Consider the following 18,038-nt stretch of genomic DNA (forward strand, 5'->3'; position numbering starts at 1 on the left):
GCGCAGAAAGACGCCGGAGGGGCATCTGGGTCAAAAACCCGGAAGTCCCGTCATCGCAAAGGGCCACTCTTACCAACAGAGTGTTCCTTTGCAGTGATCGTCATGCATACCGGCTTTACCAACGCCGGCATGCATGCGATGACTGGTGGAATGCATCCCGCCCATTATGTCTTTACTAATAATTTGTGACCAAATAATATGAGATATGGTAAGAACTTACCTTTGTTATCTCTATTTCTACGAAGTCCATAGGGTTCCACAGGATACCTTGGGGTTTAGGTGATGACGTCAGGCATCGGTCACCATAGAGTTAAAGTTTTTAGCCTCCCAGGATGCACTAGGGTTCCCCTCCTATACCCCGCCCCCAAGCCAAGGCATCTCAGTTACGTACCAAGCCATAGGCCGGAGGAGGAGAAGGAAGAGAGAGAAAAAAGATCTGGACACACACAAGAATCACATTCTCACCAAAGGGAGACGGAAAAACCGGTGACCAGATTAAAACCCATCTGCAGCACAGGTGCGACAGGGCGAGAGTCCTGTGGAACCCTATGAACTTCGTAGAAATAGAGATAACAAGGGTAAGTCCTTACCATATCTCATATTTTCTACATCAGGGTCCATAGGGTATCCACAGGATACCTTGGGTATGTCCCAAAGCAGTATCCTTCAAGGGTGGGGACGCTCCTGTGCTGAAAGGAGAATCAGCCGCCCGAAAGAAGCATCCTGAGAGGCAAAGGTGTCAAACGCATAATACCTCACAGAAGGTATGGACAGGGGACCACGTGGCAGCCTTGCAGATCTGGACTGCAGAGGCACCACGTCGAGCTGCCCACGAAGGACCCACAGACCTAGTGGAATGAGCCCTCACAGAGGAAGGAACCGGAAGGCCTTCATGAAGATATGCTGCTGAAATGGCCATACGAATCCAGCCTGCCAAAGTCTGCTTTGAAGCAGGCCAACCCTTTTTACGGAAGCCATAGAGGACAAACAAGGCGTCCGACTTCCTAAACGAAGAAGTGCGGTCAACATAAATACTTAAGGCCCGCACAACATCCAAAGTGGCCTCACCCACGGTCAGGTGAGTTAAAAGCCGGCACAACGATTTCCTCGTTGATGTGGAAACTCGAAACAACTTTGGGAAGGAAACCAGGACGAGTGTGCAGCACCGCCCTGTTCCTATGAAAAATCAGATAAAGGGGGTCTACAAGAGAGAGCCCCTAAGTCAGAAACACGTCTGGCCGAAGCAATGGTCAGAAGGAAAATTGTTTTAGCTGTCAGCCATTTAAGGTCCACTGAGCCCAGTGGTTCAAACAGGAGGACCACAGCTAAATTCCAAGGCGCCACCGGTGGAACAAAAGGTGGCTGAATTCGGAGAACACCTTGCATAAAGGTGCGCACATCAGGGATTGCAGCAATCCTACGATGGAACCAGACGGACAGGGCAGACACCTGTACCTTCAGAGAAGCAAGGCGAAGCCCATGGTCTAGTCCCGCCTGTAGAAAAGCCAACACTCTAGACAGACAGAACTCCCGAGGTGCATAACCTCTCGACCGACACCATTGGAAGAACGTATGCCACACACGATGGTATATTCTTGCAGAAGAATGTTTCCGAACTCTTAGCATAGTCCGTACTACAGAGCTGGAAAACCCTCTTGACCTTAACATTGTCGTCTTAACAGCCACACCGTCAAAGACAGCCGAGTCAGGTCCGGGTGAAGACAAGGACCCTGTGACCGGAGGTCCAGTCGTAGCGGCAACCGCAGAGGAATGTCCACGGACAGACCCTGAAGGTCTGAGAACCAGTGCCGCCTGGGCCACGCGGGAGCCATCAACAGGAGCGTCCCTCCTTCCTATTTGAATTTCCGGATTACCCGTGGAAGAATGGAAAACGGAGGAAAGAGATAAGCAAACCGGAACGTCCACTGGACGGACAGAGCATCCACCAGAGACGCCTTTTCGTCTCTTGTGCGAGACCCATACACTGGCAACTTGTTGTGCCGTGACGCCATGAGGTAGATCTCTGGAAGACTCCACCTGTCCACCAGAAGTTGAGAGACGTCCTGGTGCAAAGACCATTCCCCTGGATGAACGTCCTGGCGACTGAGAAAGTCGGCCTCCCAGTTGAGAACTCCCGGGATGAATACTGCTGATATGGCCGGGAGATTGCGCTCCGCCCAGACCAGGATGCGGGACACCTCTACGAGTGCCGCCCGACTTCGGGTTCCTCCTTGCCGATTTATGTAGGCCACGGTGGTGGCGTTATCGGACTGGACCTGCACGGGGTGACCTCGGAGAACCCGCTGTGCCTGCTGGAGAGCATTGAAAACGACACGGAGTTCCAAGATATTTATCGGAAGCTCCTTTTCCGCCTGGGTCCATCTGCCCGGGAACAAGTGTGGACCCGTGACCGCTCCTCAGCCCCGAAGACAGGCGTCCGTTGTTAACAGGACCCAATTCGCCACCCAGAATGGACGACCCTTGTTGAGATGGGTCGTCTGCAACCACCAGGCTAGGGACAGGCGAACCTCCGGAGTGAGCACCATTGTCTGGGACCTTAGACTCTGAGGCAGTCCATGCCATCTGGACAGGATCAATTGCTGCAGAGGTCTGGAGTGAAACTGGGCATATTCCACCATGTCGAATACTGACACCATGGAGCCCAGTAACCTCATCGCCGAATGCAGAGACACCCGGTGACTCTGCAGACAACTGCGCACCCTCAACTGTAAGGCAGAGATCTTTTCCCCAGTCACAAAGATCCTTTCCTGTCCGGAGTCCAATAAGGCTCCGAGGTGCAGAATCCTCTGAGACGGGATCAAGGTGGACTTCTGCCAGTTTATTAACCAGCTGTGCCGATGCAGTACCGCAATCGTCAGGTCCAAGTGGCGTAGAAGGAGCTCTGGAGATCCTGCTACCAACAGAAGGTCGTCCAGGTACGGCAACATGCGGACTCCCTGCAGCCACAGGGAAGCTGCCATGACCGCCATAACCTTGATGAACACACGTGGAGCTGTCGCCAGCCCAAAAGGTAACGCCCAGAACTGGAAGTGATCGTTGCGGATTACAAACCTGAGGAACTGTTGATGGCGTAAAAGAATAGGGACATGCAGGTAAGCGTCCTGTATGTCCAACGACACCATGTAGTCCCCAGGTTCCAGCGCCAGAATGATGGACCGTAGGGTCTCCATCCGAAACCTCAGCACCCGCAAGGACTTGTTGAGTGCTTTGAGGTTGAGGATCGGACGGTACGACCCACTGGGTTTCTGCACCAAAAACAGATTGGAATAGAAACCCTGGCCCCTCTGGGAGAATGGAACAGGCACTATAACTCCAGCCTGGAGCATAGTGTGCAAAACCTTCCGCAGTTCCATGGCTTTGTTCCGGTCTGATGGAAGACCGGTGGTGAAGAATTGGGACGGTGGCCTGTGCCGGAAGGAGAGGACATACCACCTCGTGAACCCAAGTGTCTGTCGTGGTAACCGATCAACACTGGGCGAACTGCAGCAGACGGCCTCCCACTTTGGGATCCCCCAAAGGGAGGCACGGACCGTCAGGCCGCAGGCTTGTCATCTGGCTTAGGGGCCGGACGTCTGGTACTCCAGGCCCTGGCCGGAATTTTTGGGGCCAGCCTGTCGGGGAAAAGACTGTGCCTTAGGCCTAGCCTGGGCCCTGTAAGGCCGAAAGGACGACGTACCTGAACTGGAAGGAAGACATGCCGATTTGGCTGCCGCCAGCGTGGCTACAATTTTGTCCAGATCCGGACCAAATAGGACTTCTCCATTAAAAGGCAAAGCTTCCAAGCCCTTCTTGGAATCAGCTTCCGCCTTCCAAGATCGCAACCATAAGGTGCGACGAGCAGCTACAGCTGCCGAAGAGATCCGAGAAGTCAGGGTACTGATATCCAAGACCGCTTCATTGATATAAGTGGCCGAATCTCAGAGATTGCTTTTTAACTCTTTGGATTCCGACTGTTCGGCTGAACAGACAGACGCCTCCAAACTATCAGCCCAGCACTCCATAGCTCTGGCTACCCAACAAATGGCCATAGCTAACCTGGCTGCCCCCCCCCCCGCAAGGGAATAAACGGACTTTAGGCAGATCTCCACCTTACGGTCCCCGTAGCATCCTTCAAGGAGGACATGGAGGGCATGGGCAATGTGGCACTTCGGACTAGGCTTGTCACATGAGAATCCACCTGTGGAGGGGATTCCCACTTAGAAAAATAATTGTCCGCAAACGGATAAGCCACCGCCAAGCGTCTCTGAGGCTGATACCGTTTGCCAGGGTGTTTCCACGCCTCCTCATAATGGTCCACTAACTGACCCGAAAGAGGAAACACTGTGGCGTCACCCTTAATATCCTTAAAAAAGGCATATTTTGACTTGGACACCGGAGGATCTTCATCCTCAATCATTAAAGCCGTGCGGACTGCCCGAATAAGTCCAGGAATATAAACCTTGGACTTAGCGTCCGACTCTTTAGAACGGAGAGGTTCTTGGTCAGAAAGATTCAAAACTCTCCCCATCATCGGTCGTCACGTCGTCATCCTCATAAGGAGCGGACAGAGACGCCACTGGCCCTTTATGTGGCAGCAATACAGAGTCCCCTTGTAACACGTCCGACAAATGCTGTACAGAACTTGTTAGTGAATTAACCCACGCAGGCTCCTGAGAGACCTGAGGAGGGGAAATAGGGAGACTGTGGGGTACCATCAATTGTCTAGGGAAACCCTGCATGGGTGACGACACCACTGACTGCTGGGACAATCCCATCTGTGGGAACGCAGGCTGCGGAGCTAACTGGCCCAAGAGGGTTGTAAGCGCTTTGGCGAAACAAGCCCAGGGCGGCTCCTGTACCGGAGCCGTGACAGTAATTGGCCGCGCCAATAAATGACACTGTCGACATAGCCCCTCCGCGTTACCCTCCCCCTCCGCTATTTGTACCTTGCATGTAGTACAAATAAGCTGGAGAGGAAAGTCACTCTCAGACATGATGGTAAGTATGTGACCCCTCTCACTGATACTTGTTAGTATAGTGGGAGAACCACCCTGCAAGCACTGCACAGCAAGGGCTTTAGCAGAAGAAGAGCAGGGACAGTGAAATGGCTGACAGTAGAAAGTGAAAGTACAGGCAGCAGACGCTAGCAGAAGTCACATGCAATGCAAAGAAATCAATTCCTGCACTATCAGTGCTGATTCTCAACTACGCAGACGCAGAGCCTGGTAGGACACAGCGCTGCATACACAGACCTGTAACCAACGGAGGAGAGGTATGCCGGGGGACCCAGACCGCGATGCCACCGATCATCATCGTCCAGCAGCGCTCACCATGCTTCCAGCAAAAGATGGCCACTGAGGAGCAGAGAGGAGGCCGGCCTGGGGGAGGAGCGCTGCCACAGGGCCAGTCAGCAGATGCAGAGAGGGCTGTGTGCAGCGGGGGAGGCGCCGGCTGTGTACAGGGAAGGCACGCTCCCCTGGCATGCAATTAACCCCTGGGACATCGCAGCGCTACCTCTCAGCCGCGGTCCGCTGTCCCAGGGGGGTAGTGGAAGCGCAGGTTAGTTACCTGGCTCCACACTGCAGCCAGTCCCCAGGGAGCCCCCTGCCTGGGGACTCTGAACCTTGTACTCAGCAGGGACCCCGCTGCTTACCTGCTGCCCCCTTGAATCCGGCCATGGTCCCAAACATCTGGGGTCACCGCTAGCTGTGACCCCAGATGCTTACCAGTATCCCCGGATCAGTACCGGCATTTTGGTACCGGCGGGGGTGTAGGGAAGACAGCATGGACGTCAGCCTTGACTGTCCATGCTGTACTTCCAGATGAGCAGCCACAGCTGCTTGCGAAGAAACTTCAGGGGCTAATCTTAGCCCCCCCTCTAAACAGGTGTATCCGAGCCGGGCACCAACGAAACTGAGATGCCTTGGCTCGGGGGCAGGGTATAGGAGGGGAACCCTAGTGCATCCTGGGAGGCTGAAAACTTTAACTCTATGGTGCCCGATGCCTGACGTCATCACCTATACCCCAAGGTATCCTGTGGATACCCTATGGACCCTGATGTAGAAAGTTATTTTATCTTATACACTTTGTTAGTGTTTGGGTGCTTTATGATTTACTATAGGATATAAATATCAATATGTACCTTCCAACACATAGCTAGTACAACCGAACAAGTAATAATTATTTTATTTTTTTAAATAAATGAGATTCACTCAAAAAGTGGAAATAAACAATTCTAGGAGAAACTATACAATTGTATATGACTCAAATAAATGTATTTCCACACTTGTCAGCTGTCACAGAGGTACAGAATGTTTTGTTCCCGTACTTCCATATTGCACATTAGTACATTACTATTTCCTTAGTTTTGGCTAATAGATGCAATTGTCTGTAAATTGTCAGCAAGCAACTTACATTATTATATATATTATATTATTATGTTGAACAATTAGGGATGGTATAAGAATAAATCAATCTTTAGACATGCTATGAGAAATGTAAGTGACATAAAAGATATATCTTGTACAGGATGCCAACCTGTTGCGAAAAATTCCTTTTAAGTGCTTCAACTTCTTTGCGCAGTTCCTTCCTCTTCTCTACAAGTGAGCCGTTATCATTTGGGTAAATGTCAATCTACACAGATAAAGACAATGTAAGCATAGTACTTAAATATAGTTATTTACAATAACAGGAACATTTTTGTTAGTATGTAAAAATTAATATTAGTACCTTTCCTCCTATTTCTATTTCCCCTCCAGTCTTTCCTTGACAAATATATCCTTGTTGTTTTCTAATCACTATTCTCCATAAGTCACCATGTACATCTCTTTCCTATTAATCTTCATTTTTTCCTCACTCATCTCAATATTTTCACCATGTCACTTTTCTTCTCTGTCTCTCATTTCTTTCTCTCCTACGCCGTTCACTACATCTTCATTATTGTTACCTACACCACAAAGAACTCGGTATACTCAGGTTTTCACATTTCCATTTATGACACATGATCTACATAAAACCGCAATATGAACTTAACTTTTACTTTTCTTGAATGTCATAACAGTTCTGTTTATTCAGAAGAGCCAGAATAACAATGGGAAGGATGGGACTACAGCTCCAGACTTTATCATGGCATATTTCTATTTTCCTCACAAAATGATGCAATATTTCTGCTTTTTACATATTCAGGGAGACATTGGGGCTGTAGTGGAGGGGTGTACACCCCCACATAGCAGTGGTTATAGCCCCTTCGCTTCTCACTATAGGCCCTTGATTATTTGTAGCCCCAGGCCCATGTGGTCCTCAATCCTGTTATTGGCTAATTATTTACAAGTCGCTCACTGCAGGTTGAAATATTTGGAAATATCTGTACTAGTTTCCAGGACAATATCTGCCCTATGTGAGAGCTCCAAGCCCCTCTGTACAGTCACTGTTTTTAGCACAGTCAAAGAAAACAAGAAACAAATTCTCACCAGTGTCAATTATTGAATAACAAAAATTACATTATTCTACACCTACATATTGGCTAAAAATTAACGCCCTAATGTGGGGTTTATTTCATGAAGGGAAAAAGCCATAGGACTGCAGTGCTAATACTGGCTGTAACACATGCCAGTGCTAGCCTTGCCAGCAATAGCTTCCCAATGCAAAGTGTGGGAAAGCCTACTTAGCAAGGATTGCGGCAGTACAAGTACTCCTGCAATGCTTCTGTTATCAGGATGCATGTGAATGAATAAAAGAAACTTTAGTTTACATTTTTTTTCTACAATAGTTTGTTAATAGATTGTTTTGTTTTTTTTTAACTATTTACATTTACTATTTTCTTTTTCTCACTAAGGGCTGGATTCGATTATAGGCAAATAGTGCCATTTAGAGATAAGTTTCCACGGATTCGGAATTTCCACCTGTTTTCAAAGTATCTCCATATTCAATTCCACGACGATTTCGCCTATGCGGAAACTCAATGCAATGTAATAGGCAGAAAAGTATCTCCTATGAATAGCAGGTGAAAAAAAAGTGCAAAATCGTTATTTAGGGGTGCAAACGTGGGGAAACGACTTAGAAGCCTTGGGACAGCCCCCAAAGGACAAATCAGCAAGAAATGTATAAAAAAAAATTACCTCAGAACACCCCAAAAAAGTGGGGGAACAAGCATAAAAACTAGTGAAATAGACTTCTTGGGGTGCTGTATGAGGGTGGTTTTTCAAGATTTGTAAAAGTTAACTTTACAGACATAAAAACATGCTAGCACCCATTTTCAAGCGCCCCAAATTTGACTGGACTACTTATTCTACCAAAAAAAAACTGCAAAAGTGGTGAAGAATGGCATAAAGCAAAGATGATAATAAGAAGCAATTTAAACAACTTAAGTACCCCAAACACGTTTATTAGGGCTATTAGTACACATCTACATTGATTCCCTATATTAGTGCATCTTTTTTTTGGGTACAGACTGATTTCCCCACCTCTGACAGTACTTTGCGCCTGTTCCGCATTCGCCGCTTTACGTTTTCGCCTGTTTAGAAATTGAATAGGGAGAAAAGCAGGGGCATCCGCGTAACTTTTCCGCCTCTGAAACAGGCGAAGGAGGTAGAAAGTCGGACAGGCAAAACTTTTCCGACTTTTTGCCTCTAATGGAATACGGGTCTAAGTCGGGGGATTCAGTTCCACTGCGCAGACAGGTCACACATGCACATGTCCCCTCAGACTGGCCCAATGATGTAACAGAAACAACAAACGCTATATGAGGACAAATTTATGTACAGATGTGTCCTCACACACTGTGTTCAGGTGCGCCAAACAGCCCTTCTTGGCGCGCCAGGTCCAGCTCAAAATGTGCATATTATTCACACAAAAAAACACTGACAAACGACATTAATACTGCAGGCGAATGAGTCTGAATCTGGATACGAAGTGCTAGGATGCAGCGGCCACTGATTTTTCACACACACTTACTTTGCGCTTCGTCTGCAACTTCGTACGTTTTTAAAACCGATTCCTGTGCGGTTTAAGTCTCAGCATCTATAATACACTGAGTTATGTTTTGCTTCGTCTGCAATGCAAATAAGACACAACTTTCTTAAAACTTTGCACCACTGAGCCTCTCCCAGCAGTGTAACATAGAGTGTCTCGCGCTGTATGGTGTATTGAGGCTAGGTGTATGATGGACACAGCTGTACCTTCTAGCCTGCTTCTCATCATTTTTAGTTTGGTTTCAGAAAAAGCCAAGCCAGTAACTCATGTCATGAATAATAACATACCTCCGCTTTGATTTTGTCATATACAGCCTGAGTGTGAGCCAGACCATCATTTGTTGACCTTAGCTGCAACTCCAGTTCCTTGATGTTTCTCAAATCCCTTCCTTTCTCTCTCTGTTTACGGGTGAGAGCATCATGTTGTGTCTGCTTGTCTATCATAGCATGACGCAAATTGAGATCTAACGCTGCCCTGAAATTCAAATACATGAAAAATAATGACCAAACGCTGTACCTGATCACCTCTACAATGTTTGGAGAGCCATACAGATGCAACCTGAGTTGGCAAGATAGATTTAAGATGGATTTTTGTGATTTAAAGAAAACCACTATAGGGTTATATTATACTAAAGGGACTTATTGGTCATTAGAATCCAGATAGTAGCAATAAGCATTATTAAAAGAAAAAAAATCAGTTCTTAAAACAAAATGGAACAACGTGTTGGCAGTAAATTTGCCCCCAATTCTCTGGCAGTTGTAAATATGACTAAGGACATTTGAACAGCGGATACTGGGTATGTTTACAGAATGCTACATGATCTACTATAACTCTCTGCTTTATTTTTCATTTTTTGCAGCTTCAAGAATTATTACTCACATTGTGAACATGGTAAAAAAAAAATACATAAGATAGAAGTGGATAAAGAAAAACAGTATAACCTTTCTCCCAGAGCAACAGCTTCGTTTTCCTTGGAAAACTCCAATAACTTTGTCAGATGATTAAATTCCTGTTCTTTATTTTCCAGAAAAGCTCTTTTCCCCTCTAATTCTTTCATGACTTCTGCCTTCTCCTCTAACAGCAATGTAGTTTTATTCTCTATCTGTTTTATGCTGTGGTTTAACTCTTGGCACTGTTCTTCCAGTTTCAGTTTTTTCTTTTCTATTTCCCTAATGACCAGGAACAAAACAATTCCCAAGAATGTGAACAAAATCATTTCAAGGCAAAACATTATCCTATACATAGCAACATACATATTGGTGAATGCAATGTTACCTTCTGACCTCACTTAAGAAGCATATTCCACATATTAATGCTAGTACTCCAAGGCCTGAAGTTCTCTACTTTGCCAGATGCTGTATACTCAACAACTGTAAAGTCCCATTTATAACACTGAATTAAGTATGAAGGTAGAAGAGCCAGCTCCTTATACATCTGTAAGTGCAGATAAACGTTCTAGCAGGTGCCACTCACATGGAAGCTTATTTGGGTCAACTTCATGTAGTTATCAATAGAAATGAGACACCTATTCCATATGGAAGCAGTGTATTTAGTAATCATCTTTTCTTGGATAATATATGGGGGGATTTATGAAAAAAGGAAAAATCTGTAAAATAAGAGCACAATGAACATCTCCTATATAACATTTCTCACTTGGTAAAGAAGAACTACATAGAGTACTCTGGGCCTGATTATGACGATTATGCTGCGGCTTTTGGGGAGCTGTAACCAAAATCGCAGAAAACAGATCTGCACATGCGCAGTGCGGCTCCTGCGAAAGCGCAGATCAGCAAACATTAGAGATGTACGTAACTATCGAATTTATGTACATCTCTGAATAAGGCCCTGAGTCGCACACAATGCTGATGGTCATATAGATGGTAGAAATGTGGTAAAAAAAAAATGATGGGCGGTAATTGGGATATATAAAACAAAAATGGTCCATTCAGTGGGCGTGTTATAGAAGTGTCGCGGGCATGTCAATGCAAGCTGCTGCGTTCTGCATAGCCGTAGGCCGTGTCGGACTGGACCACGGGGGACAGGGCCCTATCCCTGTTAGAGAGCTGTGCGCTCCACCACTGTCTCCTCTCTATGCATACATGTGGGGCACTAGGACCCAGAGTCTGCAGGGAGGTGCCATCTCCAACCTGGAGCTCAATCCAACTGTCTGCGATGATTTTGCAGATGCGAATCATCGCAACAACAGCTGCATTTGATGGCAGCCCGAACTCGCACAAAAGTGCTCGCAACCTCATAGGGTTCCGAGCAAAACTGTGCAAATTCAGGCTCGGAGCAAGCCGCGAAGGGTGCGAGATGAGGTGCCATTGCCGGTGTTTTAAGGCTGTGGCAACTCGCACCCTTCGCGGCTAATTGGATTGACCCCCTGATGTGCTATTGCTGCACATGTGCAGACTGGAGTCATTTTACAGTGTAGAGTGACAGCGCTATGCAAACACTTAGCTCATCAAGTTGTGACATCTAATACCTGCATTTACCACTGCTGCTACCTCTGGATACCGTTGTTAACCCCTGATTTGCTGCACATCCTGTTACTGCTGTTTACCAATAAACCCAGCATCCTTGTTAAAGCCTAACAGTCACTTTCCCATGTGCCATGCACCTATTGTGACCACCATCTCAAAAGGCTATATCAATAATCTTCTCCCTTATGGGTCAGGTTCCAGACCATGCACTCTATAAATACATTGTTACATTATTAGAGGGTCAGTTACTTGGTGCAGTAGGACCATGGACTGGCAGCTGGCCGTACCCTATAAGCATGGGCCCCTACCACTACATAGCCCCGGTGGGCCCTTCACGACCCAGTCCGATATTGGCTGTAGGCATAGGAGGCCTTGGTCAGAGAGAGAAACTGCACCTGCCCCATGGCTGGTGCAAGTTTTTATGGTGCGACTGCTGGTGGTGTATGACGACGCACCAAACGTTACTAAAGCATATACGGACACTAAAAATGGGCGTCTTCGACACATTTGGAGTTTGCAGCGGCATTTGCATAAAGTCGCAGATAGATGTCCGCCAATAGGCGCTGCTGTGTGCTCTTTTGCGTGTGACTCACAAATCAGGCCCTCTGTATTATTTTAAAACTGTAATGGGGCATACACACTAGACGATAAAAGTGAACGAAGCACCAAAGACCGACGATGCGTGCTCCCACAAACTATGTTTGCTGTCGTTATCGTCAGAAAGTGCCTGTTCAGGGATGTGGCAGGATGACGTCTCTGAACAATATCGTTCAGTGTATACACCAATATCTTTCAGCACATCGTTTAGTGTGTATGCCCCTTAAGACTGGGTATATAAAGTATAAAATAACTGCAGGTGTGTATGCACTACACAGACAGACCGACAGGTGGATTAGGGGAAATAGAGATGCACTGCAAGGGGGCACATTGTTTCTGGGTCGCAGATTTAATGCAATGTCAAGATTACTATGTGCAATTATTAGTGCTGATGAAATCCTTTATCCATAACAAGGTATTCATGCAGCCAAAATGAAAGAATTTTGAAAAAGAAAAACAAGGGGCCTTATAATAGGCAAAATATAGCAGTAATAGGAAAAGTATGGCAGTACGTCTGGCAAAGTATTTATAGTGTAGTCATCTAATCCACGCAAATACATAGGTCACATTGAGATGAAACACCCACCACCTTATATATTACTTATCAGCATGTAATGTGTACATAGGAAATACATGGTTTACAATGATTTGTACACATTTAGCCCTGGAATAAGTTATTAAATATTTATCCATAATATAGTTATAGTCTTTATTGGAACCGAAGAAACCATATTTAAAGCCAGAGAAATGTTGTAATTCCCCAGATCTCGTACATGTGTTCATAGTTCAGTACATGCTAGCCAAAGATGAAGGAAAGTCTGGGCGAGCTATCTGTAAAACATTCCTTTCATATAGACTTTGGCTGTACACCTATCTGGTCACCCTTATTTTGCCTCTGACCTTTTGCATGCAATATGACTTTATATATATATTTTATAGTTGGCAATATCCGAATGCAGGTTGTTAGTTGTGGCCAGCATTGCCAGAGTTTTAATATATATATATATATATATATATATATATATATATATATATATATATATTTTTTTTTTTTATATTTATAAAGACACTGAGCTTGGCACCATAATGCTGTAGAGAAAAGCTGCATCCTGTACCTCAGTTTACATGGTTACAGGGCTGATAATACAAATAAATGCAGCTGCAACACTCAATGGTCCACAACAATTATAGTATGCACATAACACCAGTTGGTCTGAAAAAGCATACATTATTTTGCGTTGTATCTTCTCCATGTCCTTGCCAAGCTGCTCTGGGATATACTGGATTTGGACAAGTTCATCCTATGAATAAAAAATATATGCACGTGACCACCTGAATAGAAAAAATATTATTCATTTTTGCACTCAAATGATTAGTTGGCATAAATTATATACAAATCACCCTTTACACAATCATTGACCATACTGGCCATGCTTCTGTACCACAAAGTACAGAGCATTTTTTCTATCAGTCTTTCTAGAGCTCCAGGTCTTTATACTAGAGATGTGCACGGACCATTTTTGCTAGTTTTGGTTCTAATTAGTCGTCCGGTTTTGGGTTTTGCTTTGCCAAAACGACATGACTGGCTTTGGATTTTTTCCAAAAATTGTCAAAAACAGCTAAAATAACAAGTTGATCCTTTTTTTTGTTCCTAGAGTATTATTAACCTCAATGACATTAATTTCCAAACAATTTGACCACCTCACAATATTATTTTCATCCAGTTTAGACTAAACGGTTGCACCGAGCTAGCTGGCTGACTAAGCGAAGTGACAGCAGTGGGCAGCACAAACATGTGGCAGTTCAACTTCCAACATGGAACATCAGGAAACAAATGTTTTCATTTATCAAGAGGCCTGAGGGAGATGGAGTATGTATGTAGCTGAAGGCAGGGAAAGGAAGGGTAGATTTGTAGTAAATTGAATTTCATTTTTTGATTCCAAAGCAAATTTATGGGGTAGGAGGGGAGGCATTTACAAAGAACATGTACTCATTCACATCAGTCATTGCCTGAGTTGAGCTCTTCGGTGGTTACAATTTAGCAAAATTAAAGGGGCATGCAGGAGATGCTGTCTGTGGCCATAAAACTTTCTGGACATTTCAGCGGCTGTGGCAGTTTATTTACCAACATGGCACATCTAGGAAAGTAAATGGCACTGCAGTGTCAGACAGGATGGCAGTTTAATAAACTATAACAATATGTTTGTCGTCTACACAAAATGACAGTTAGCAATGCCCCAATCAGCACATAATGCAAAGAAAAGAGGTGCAAGATGGAATTGTCCTTGGGCCCTCCCACCGACAGGAGTAATGCCGCTGTCGCACCTGCCCATTTCGATTCTTGAACGGATGGAAGAACTATTAATGTGGCAACAAGCAAAATGGAAGCTCTGAACAGGAACGGGGCAGAGGTATTATTAAAGTCTGGTACTAAACATCTCTCATCATTGTGCTTCTAGGATTATGTATGGGAAGGCGGGGAGGGGAGAGGGAAGAAAATCTTTAGATACCATCACAAAATATCCTCTCCATTTGGTGCTCGAGTTGGATCTAACCAAACATGGCTGTTATGATCAAGGAAAGCCGAGCCCATCTATTGTTACACATTGGAATGAAAGTTTAAGAAAAAAGGCAAACAGACTGGTATCTACATATCAAGGTTGAAAAAGGCATTAGTATTTTACAAGTATATCTATTTGTGATTTTAGTTGAAATAAATACAGTATGAAACCGACAAAAAAAAAAAAGTAAGCGACAGAGCAGCAGCACAAATGCACATTTATGAAACATTGCCATAGACAAAGCAGTGGCAGACAGGATGGCAGTTTAATAAACTATAAATAGGTCAGTCAGCAATCCCCCAAATAGCACATAATGCAATGAAAAGAGGTCCACCCTTATGTTGTATATGTTAAACAGGACAAGCACAGTTTAACAAACGAATCACTTCAGCGACAGGGACTGCCATTTGTGGCTGAAGTGATTGGTTTGTTTGGGCCCCCACAAAACAAGCTACCAATGTGCATAAGGCAGCTAACAGTGTTGTTTTTGTTAATCCTCTCTACAGTTGGAGCCGGAAGAGGTCATTCTCCTCATCTGATTCCTCACCCTTATCAGTGAGTACATCATCCTCACACAATATTAATTAATCTCCGCTGCAATCCACATTTACAGGTACTCTATGTTTTTGACGTAATTGGTGGTAAAGGTCTTCCTCGTGGAATTTCCAGTCCATTTTGATGAACATCATCTTTTTCACATTTTTGAGGAAGTAGCCTCCTACGCCGATCGCTGATAAGGTTCCCGACTGTCCTGAAAACGCTGAGTACATACTGGAGCTTAGGTAATGCAAAGCCAGTCTGTACAAGGGCCTCCAAATTGCCTTTTTGTCCTTTCAGTAGCCCAAGGGACTCTGTAACATGCCTATGTGTGCGGTGTCCATGAAAATAATCCACCATTCTTTGGATGGTGACCCTATCAGATGAAGTTGCGGTAGCGGTGTAACTAATTTTCGGCAAATATTTTAGACCCAACCGTATGTCACAAATTGACTCCGCTGCATCACCACTGGGTCTTTTGGGAAAGCTGACTTTTTCATGGCAGCTGCCGGAGAAACTGAAGAATGATTTGCCATCGTGTCGAGCTGCCAACTTGCTCACCAGGAGCTCTTTGCATTTCTTAAGATCTTTAATCAGTTGGAATGAAACACACAACATACGACTTAAACCTACGATCAAGCACAGTCGCAAAAATGTAGTGATCCCATTGGCAACCCTTGGATCCTGGCGAGGCGAACAAAAAAACTTGATCTACAAGTCAGTCATACCTAGCGTAATCACTTTGGGCTTTTTGAAAATCACCATGAGAAATTGAAGGAGGAGATTAAACAATTAGGGAAATCACCTGACTTAAGCTAGCAGTGTCTGAACTCACTTTCACAGGTGGCTACTTCGAAGGGTTTGAGCACCTTGCACAAGACGGAAAGCATTCTCCACTGTGCTGGACTAAAGAACAATCCCCCTCCTCTCCCAATGTCATGGCTTGTTGTATAGCTGTGGATGGCTTTTTGCTGTTCATCAATCCATTGAAGCATATAATGGGTGGAATTCAAGTGATCTTGTAGCTACTGCAATCTCCTGCATGCTGTAGCTGAATGGTGTAAATATCCCGAAGTTTTTTGGGTCACAGACAGCATCTCCTTGCACACCCCTGACATTTTTTTAAAAAACCCTTTACCACCAAGTTGTTTGTGTGAGCAAAACATGGGACGTGTTGGAATTCACCCACCTGTAATGCTCTCACAATACTGATGGCATTGTCAGAAGTCACAATCCTGAGGAGAGTTCAAGTGGGGTAAGCCATTTTGCTATGACATAGTTTTTCAGCATTATGCCTTTTAGTGAAGCTGGAGAAACACAGGGTAGCCTGCCTCTGAATGAGCTGGCGTTGTTAGACACTGCTGCTAAAGACAAATCACCCACCCAGTGAGCGGTCACAGTCATGTAATCTTTAGTTTGCCCACTACTGCTTCTCCACATATATGTAATTAGGTGGACAGTGGGTACATTGGCATATTGCAGGCCAATAATTAGGTGAGTTTTTTTTAACGTCATGGTACAGCCGAGGAATGGCTTTTCGGGTAAAATGGAACAGAGGTGGAATTTGGTACCGGGGACACAGGACCTCAATTAACTGCGTGAAACCCACTGCATTAATGGCGGATAATGAAGCAGATCTAATACTAGCATAGCCGTTATGGCATCAGTGACCTGCTGTGCAACTGGGTGAAAGCTGACATACTTGCTTCCCCTTGCAAAGGATTGTTTCACAGTTAGTTGTTTTTTTTAAATACTAGTATTTTGGTCCCCTTCTGAGATGTAGATCCATCCCCAGCAGCAGCAGGCCTAGCACTGAAGGATTCTCCTGAGGAAACCTGGATAGGAGAGGAGTCACCTAGACTTACCATATTGGATGCACGACTACCTCCGATAATTACTGTGGATATTGAGGATGAAGGTGTTGGGGGTAGAGATTGCAGGTGCTGGGATCTAGTAGAGAGAAGGGGGCTAGCTGATGCTAGACTGCTTGTTTGTTATTTTTTTAGCACCAGTTTCTGATGTTGTAAAAAATATTTTCATGAGTTTGCCGCAAATGACGCAACAGGGAGGAGGTTCCTAGATGATTAACGTCCCTACCTTTGCTTACTATGGTTTTACAAACGCTACAGATGGCTTGACAATTGTCAGGATTTGGGTAAAAATAATTCCACTCATAAGAGGTGCATTTGTTGGTCTCATTGCCCAGGCATGACAATGGCCTTCCTCTTATCATGGCCAAGAACTGCTTCCACTGGTGCCCAACTTGCACAAACATCAACATCCTCAACATCCTTATTAGCGCCAACGTCAGCACCACAAATATTCCCCTCATCCTTTTTCACTTCCTCGGTGGCATCCTTAATTTCTATGTCATCAGCTATATTTGTGATGTTCATCCCCTCCTTTGCAGGGGGAGCAAAAATGGTGGAAGGCAGCTTCTCTGCGAGTACAACAGTAACAGCAAGGTCAGGCTCATACATCACACTTGTGAATGCACTTAGACTCTCCTTAGGGATTTGTGACATTTCTGTTTCTGAACACAGTTTGTTTTATTACATTCGAGGTTTAATTTTTTTGATACAACTTCTACACTCTGAGTGATAAGGTTTTGCATCGTCATGAGATGCAGGGAATGAGTAAGATGCCTCACTGACACTGGCAGAACCATCACTCATAAATAAAGGCCAAAGCCTCAGTCTTTCCTTGCCACTGCGTGTGGTGAATGGCATGTTGGAAATTTTATGTCTTTCTGCACCGCACTTTCCCTTTATTAGATGTGTTTTTTGCTTTAGCATTGAATATTGGCCCTCATTCAGAGCCGTACGCTCTGAGCAGAGCGCACGCTCTGAATGAGGGCCGTCCTCCATAACTATGGAGCGTCCTCCTGGAC

At 45.1% G+C, this 18,038-nt stretch overlaps 1 protein-coding gene across 4 annotated transcripts in view; it reads right to left on the reverse strand.

The window, feature by feature from the left end:
* CCDC146 (coiled-coil domain containing 146) overlaps nucleotides 1-18,038 on the reverse strand; it is a 180,058-nt gene that overhangs the window by 42,953 nt on the left and 119,067 nt on the right. For all 4 annotated transcript variants that reach the window (XM_088468824.1, XM_088468826.1, XM_088468823.1 and 1 more), the window contains 4 exons: nucleotides 13,278-13,351; nucleotides 9,912-10,139; nucleotides 9,258-9,444; nucleotides 6,538-6,633 (listed from right to left, as the gene is read on the reverse strand). In XM_088468824.1, coding sequence (XP_088324950.1) covers nucleotides 6,538-6,633; nucleotides 9,258-9,444; nucleotides 9,912-10,139; nucleotides 13,278-13,351 — 585 coding nt within the window. The remainder of the gene's footprint in view (nucleotides 1-6,537; nucleotides 6,634-9,257; nucleotides 9,445-9,911; nucleotides 10,140-13,277; nucleotides 13,352-18,038) is intronic.

This window comes from Taudactylus pleione, unplaced genomic scaffold (genome assembly GCF_031769625.1).
Source record: "Taudactylus pleione unplaced genomic scaffold, aTauple2 ptg000086l, whole genome shotgun sequence".
NCBI lineage: Eukaryota > Metazoa > Chordata > Amphibia > Anura > Myobatrachidae > Taudactylus > Taudactylus pleione.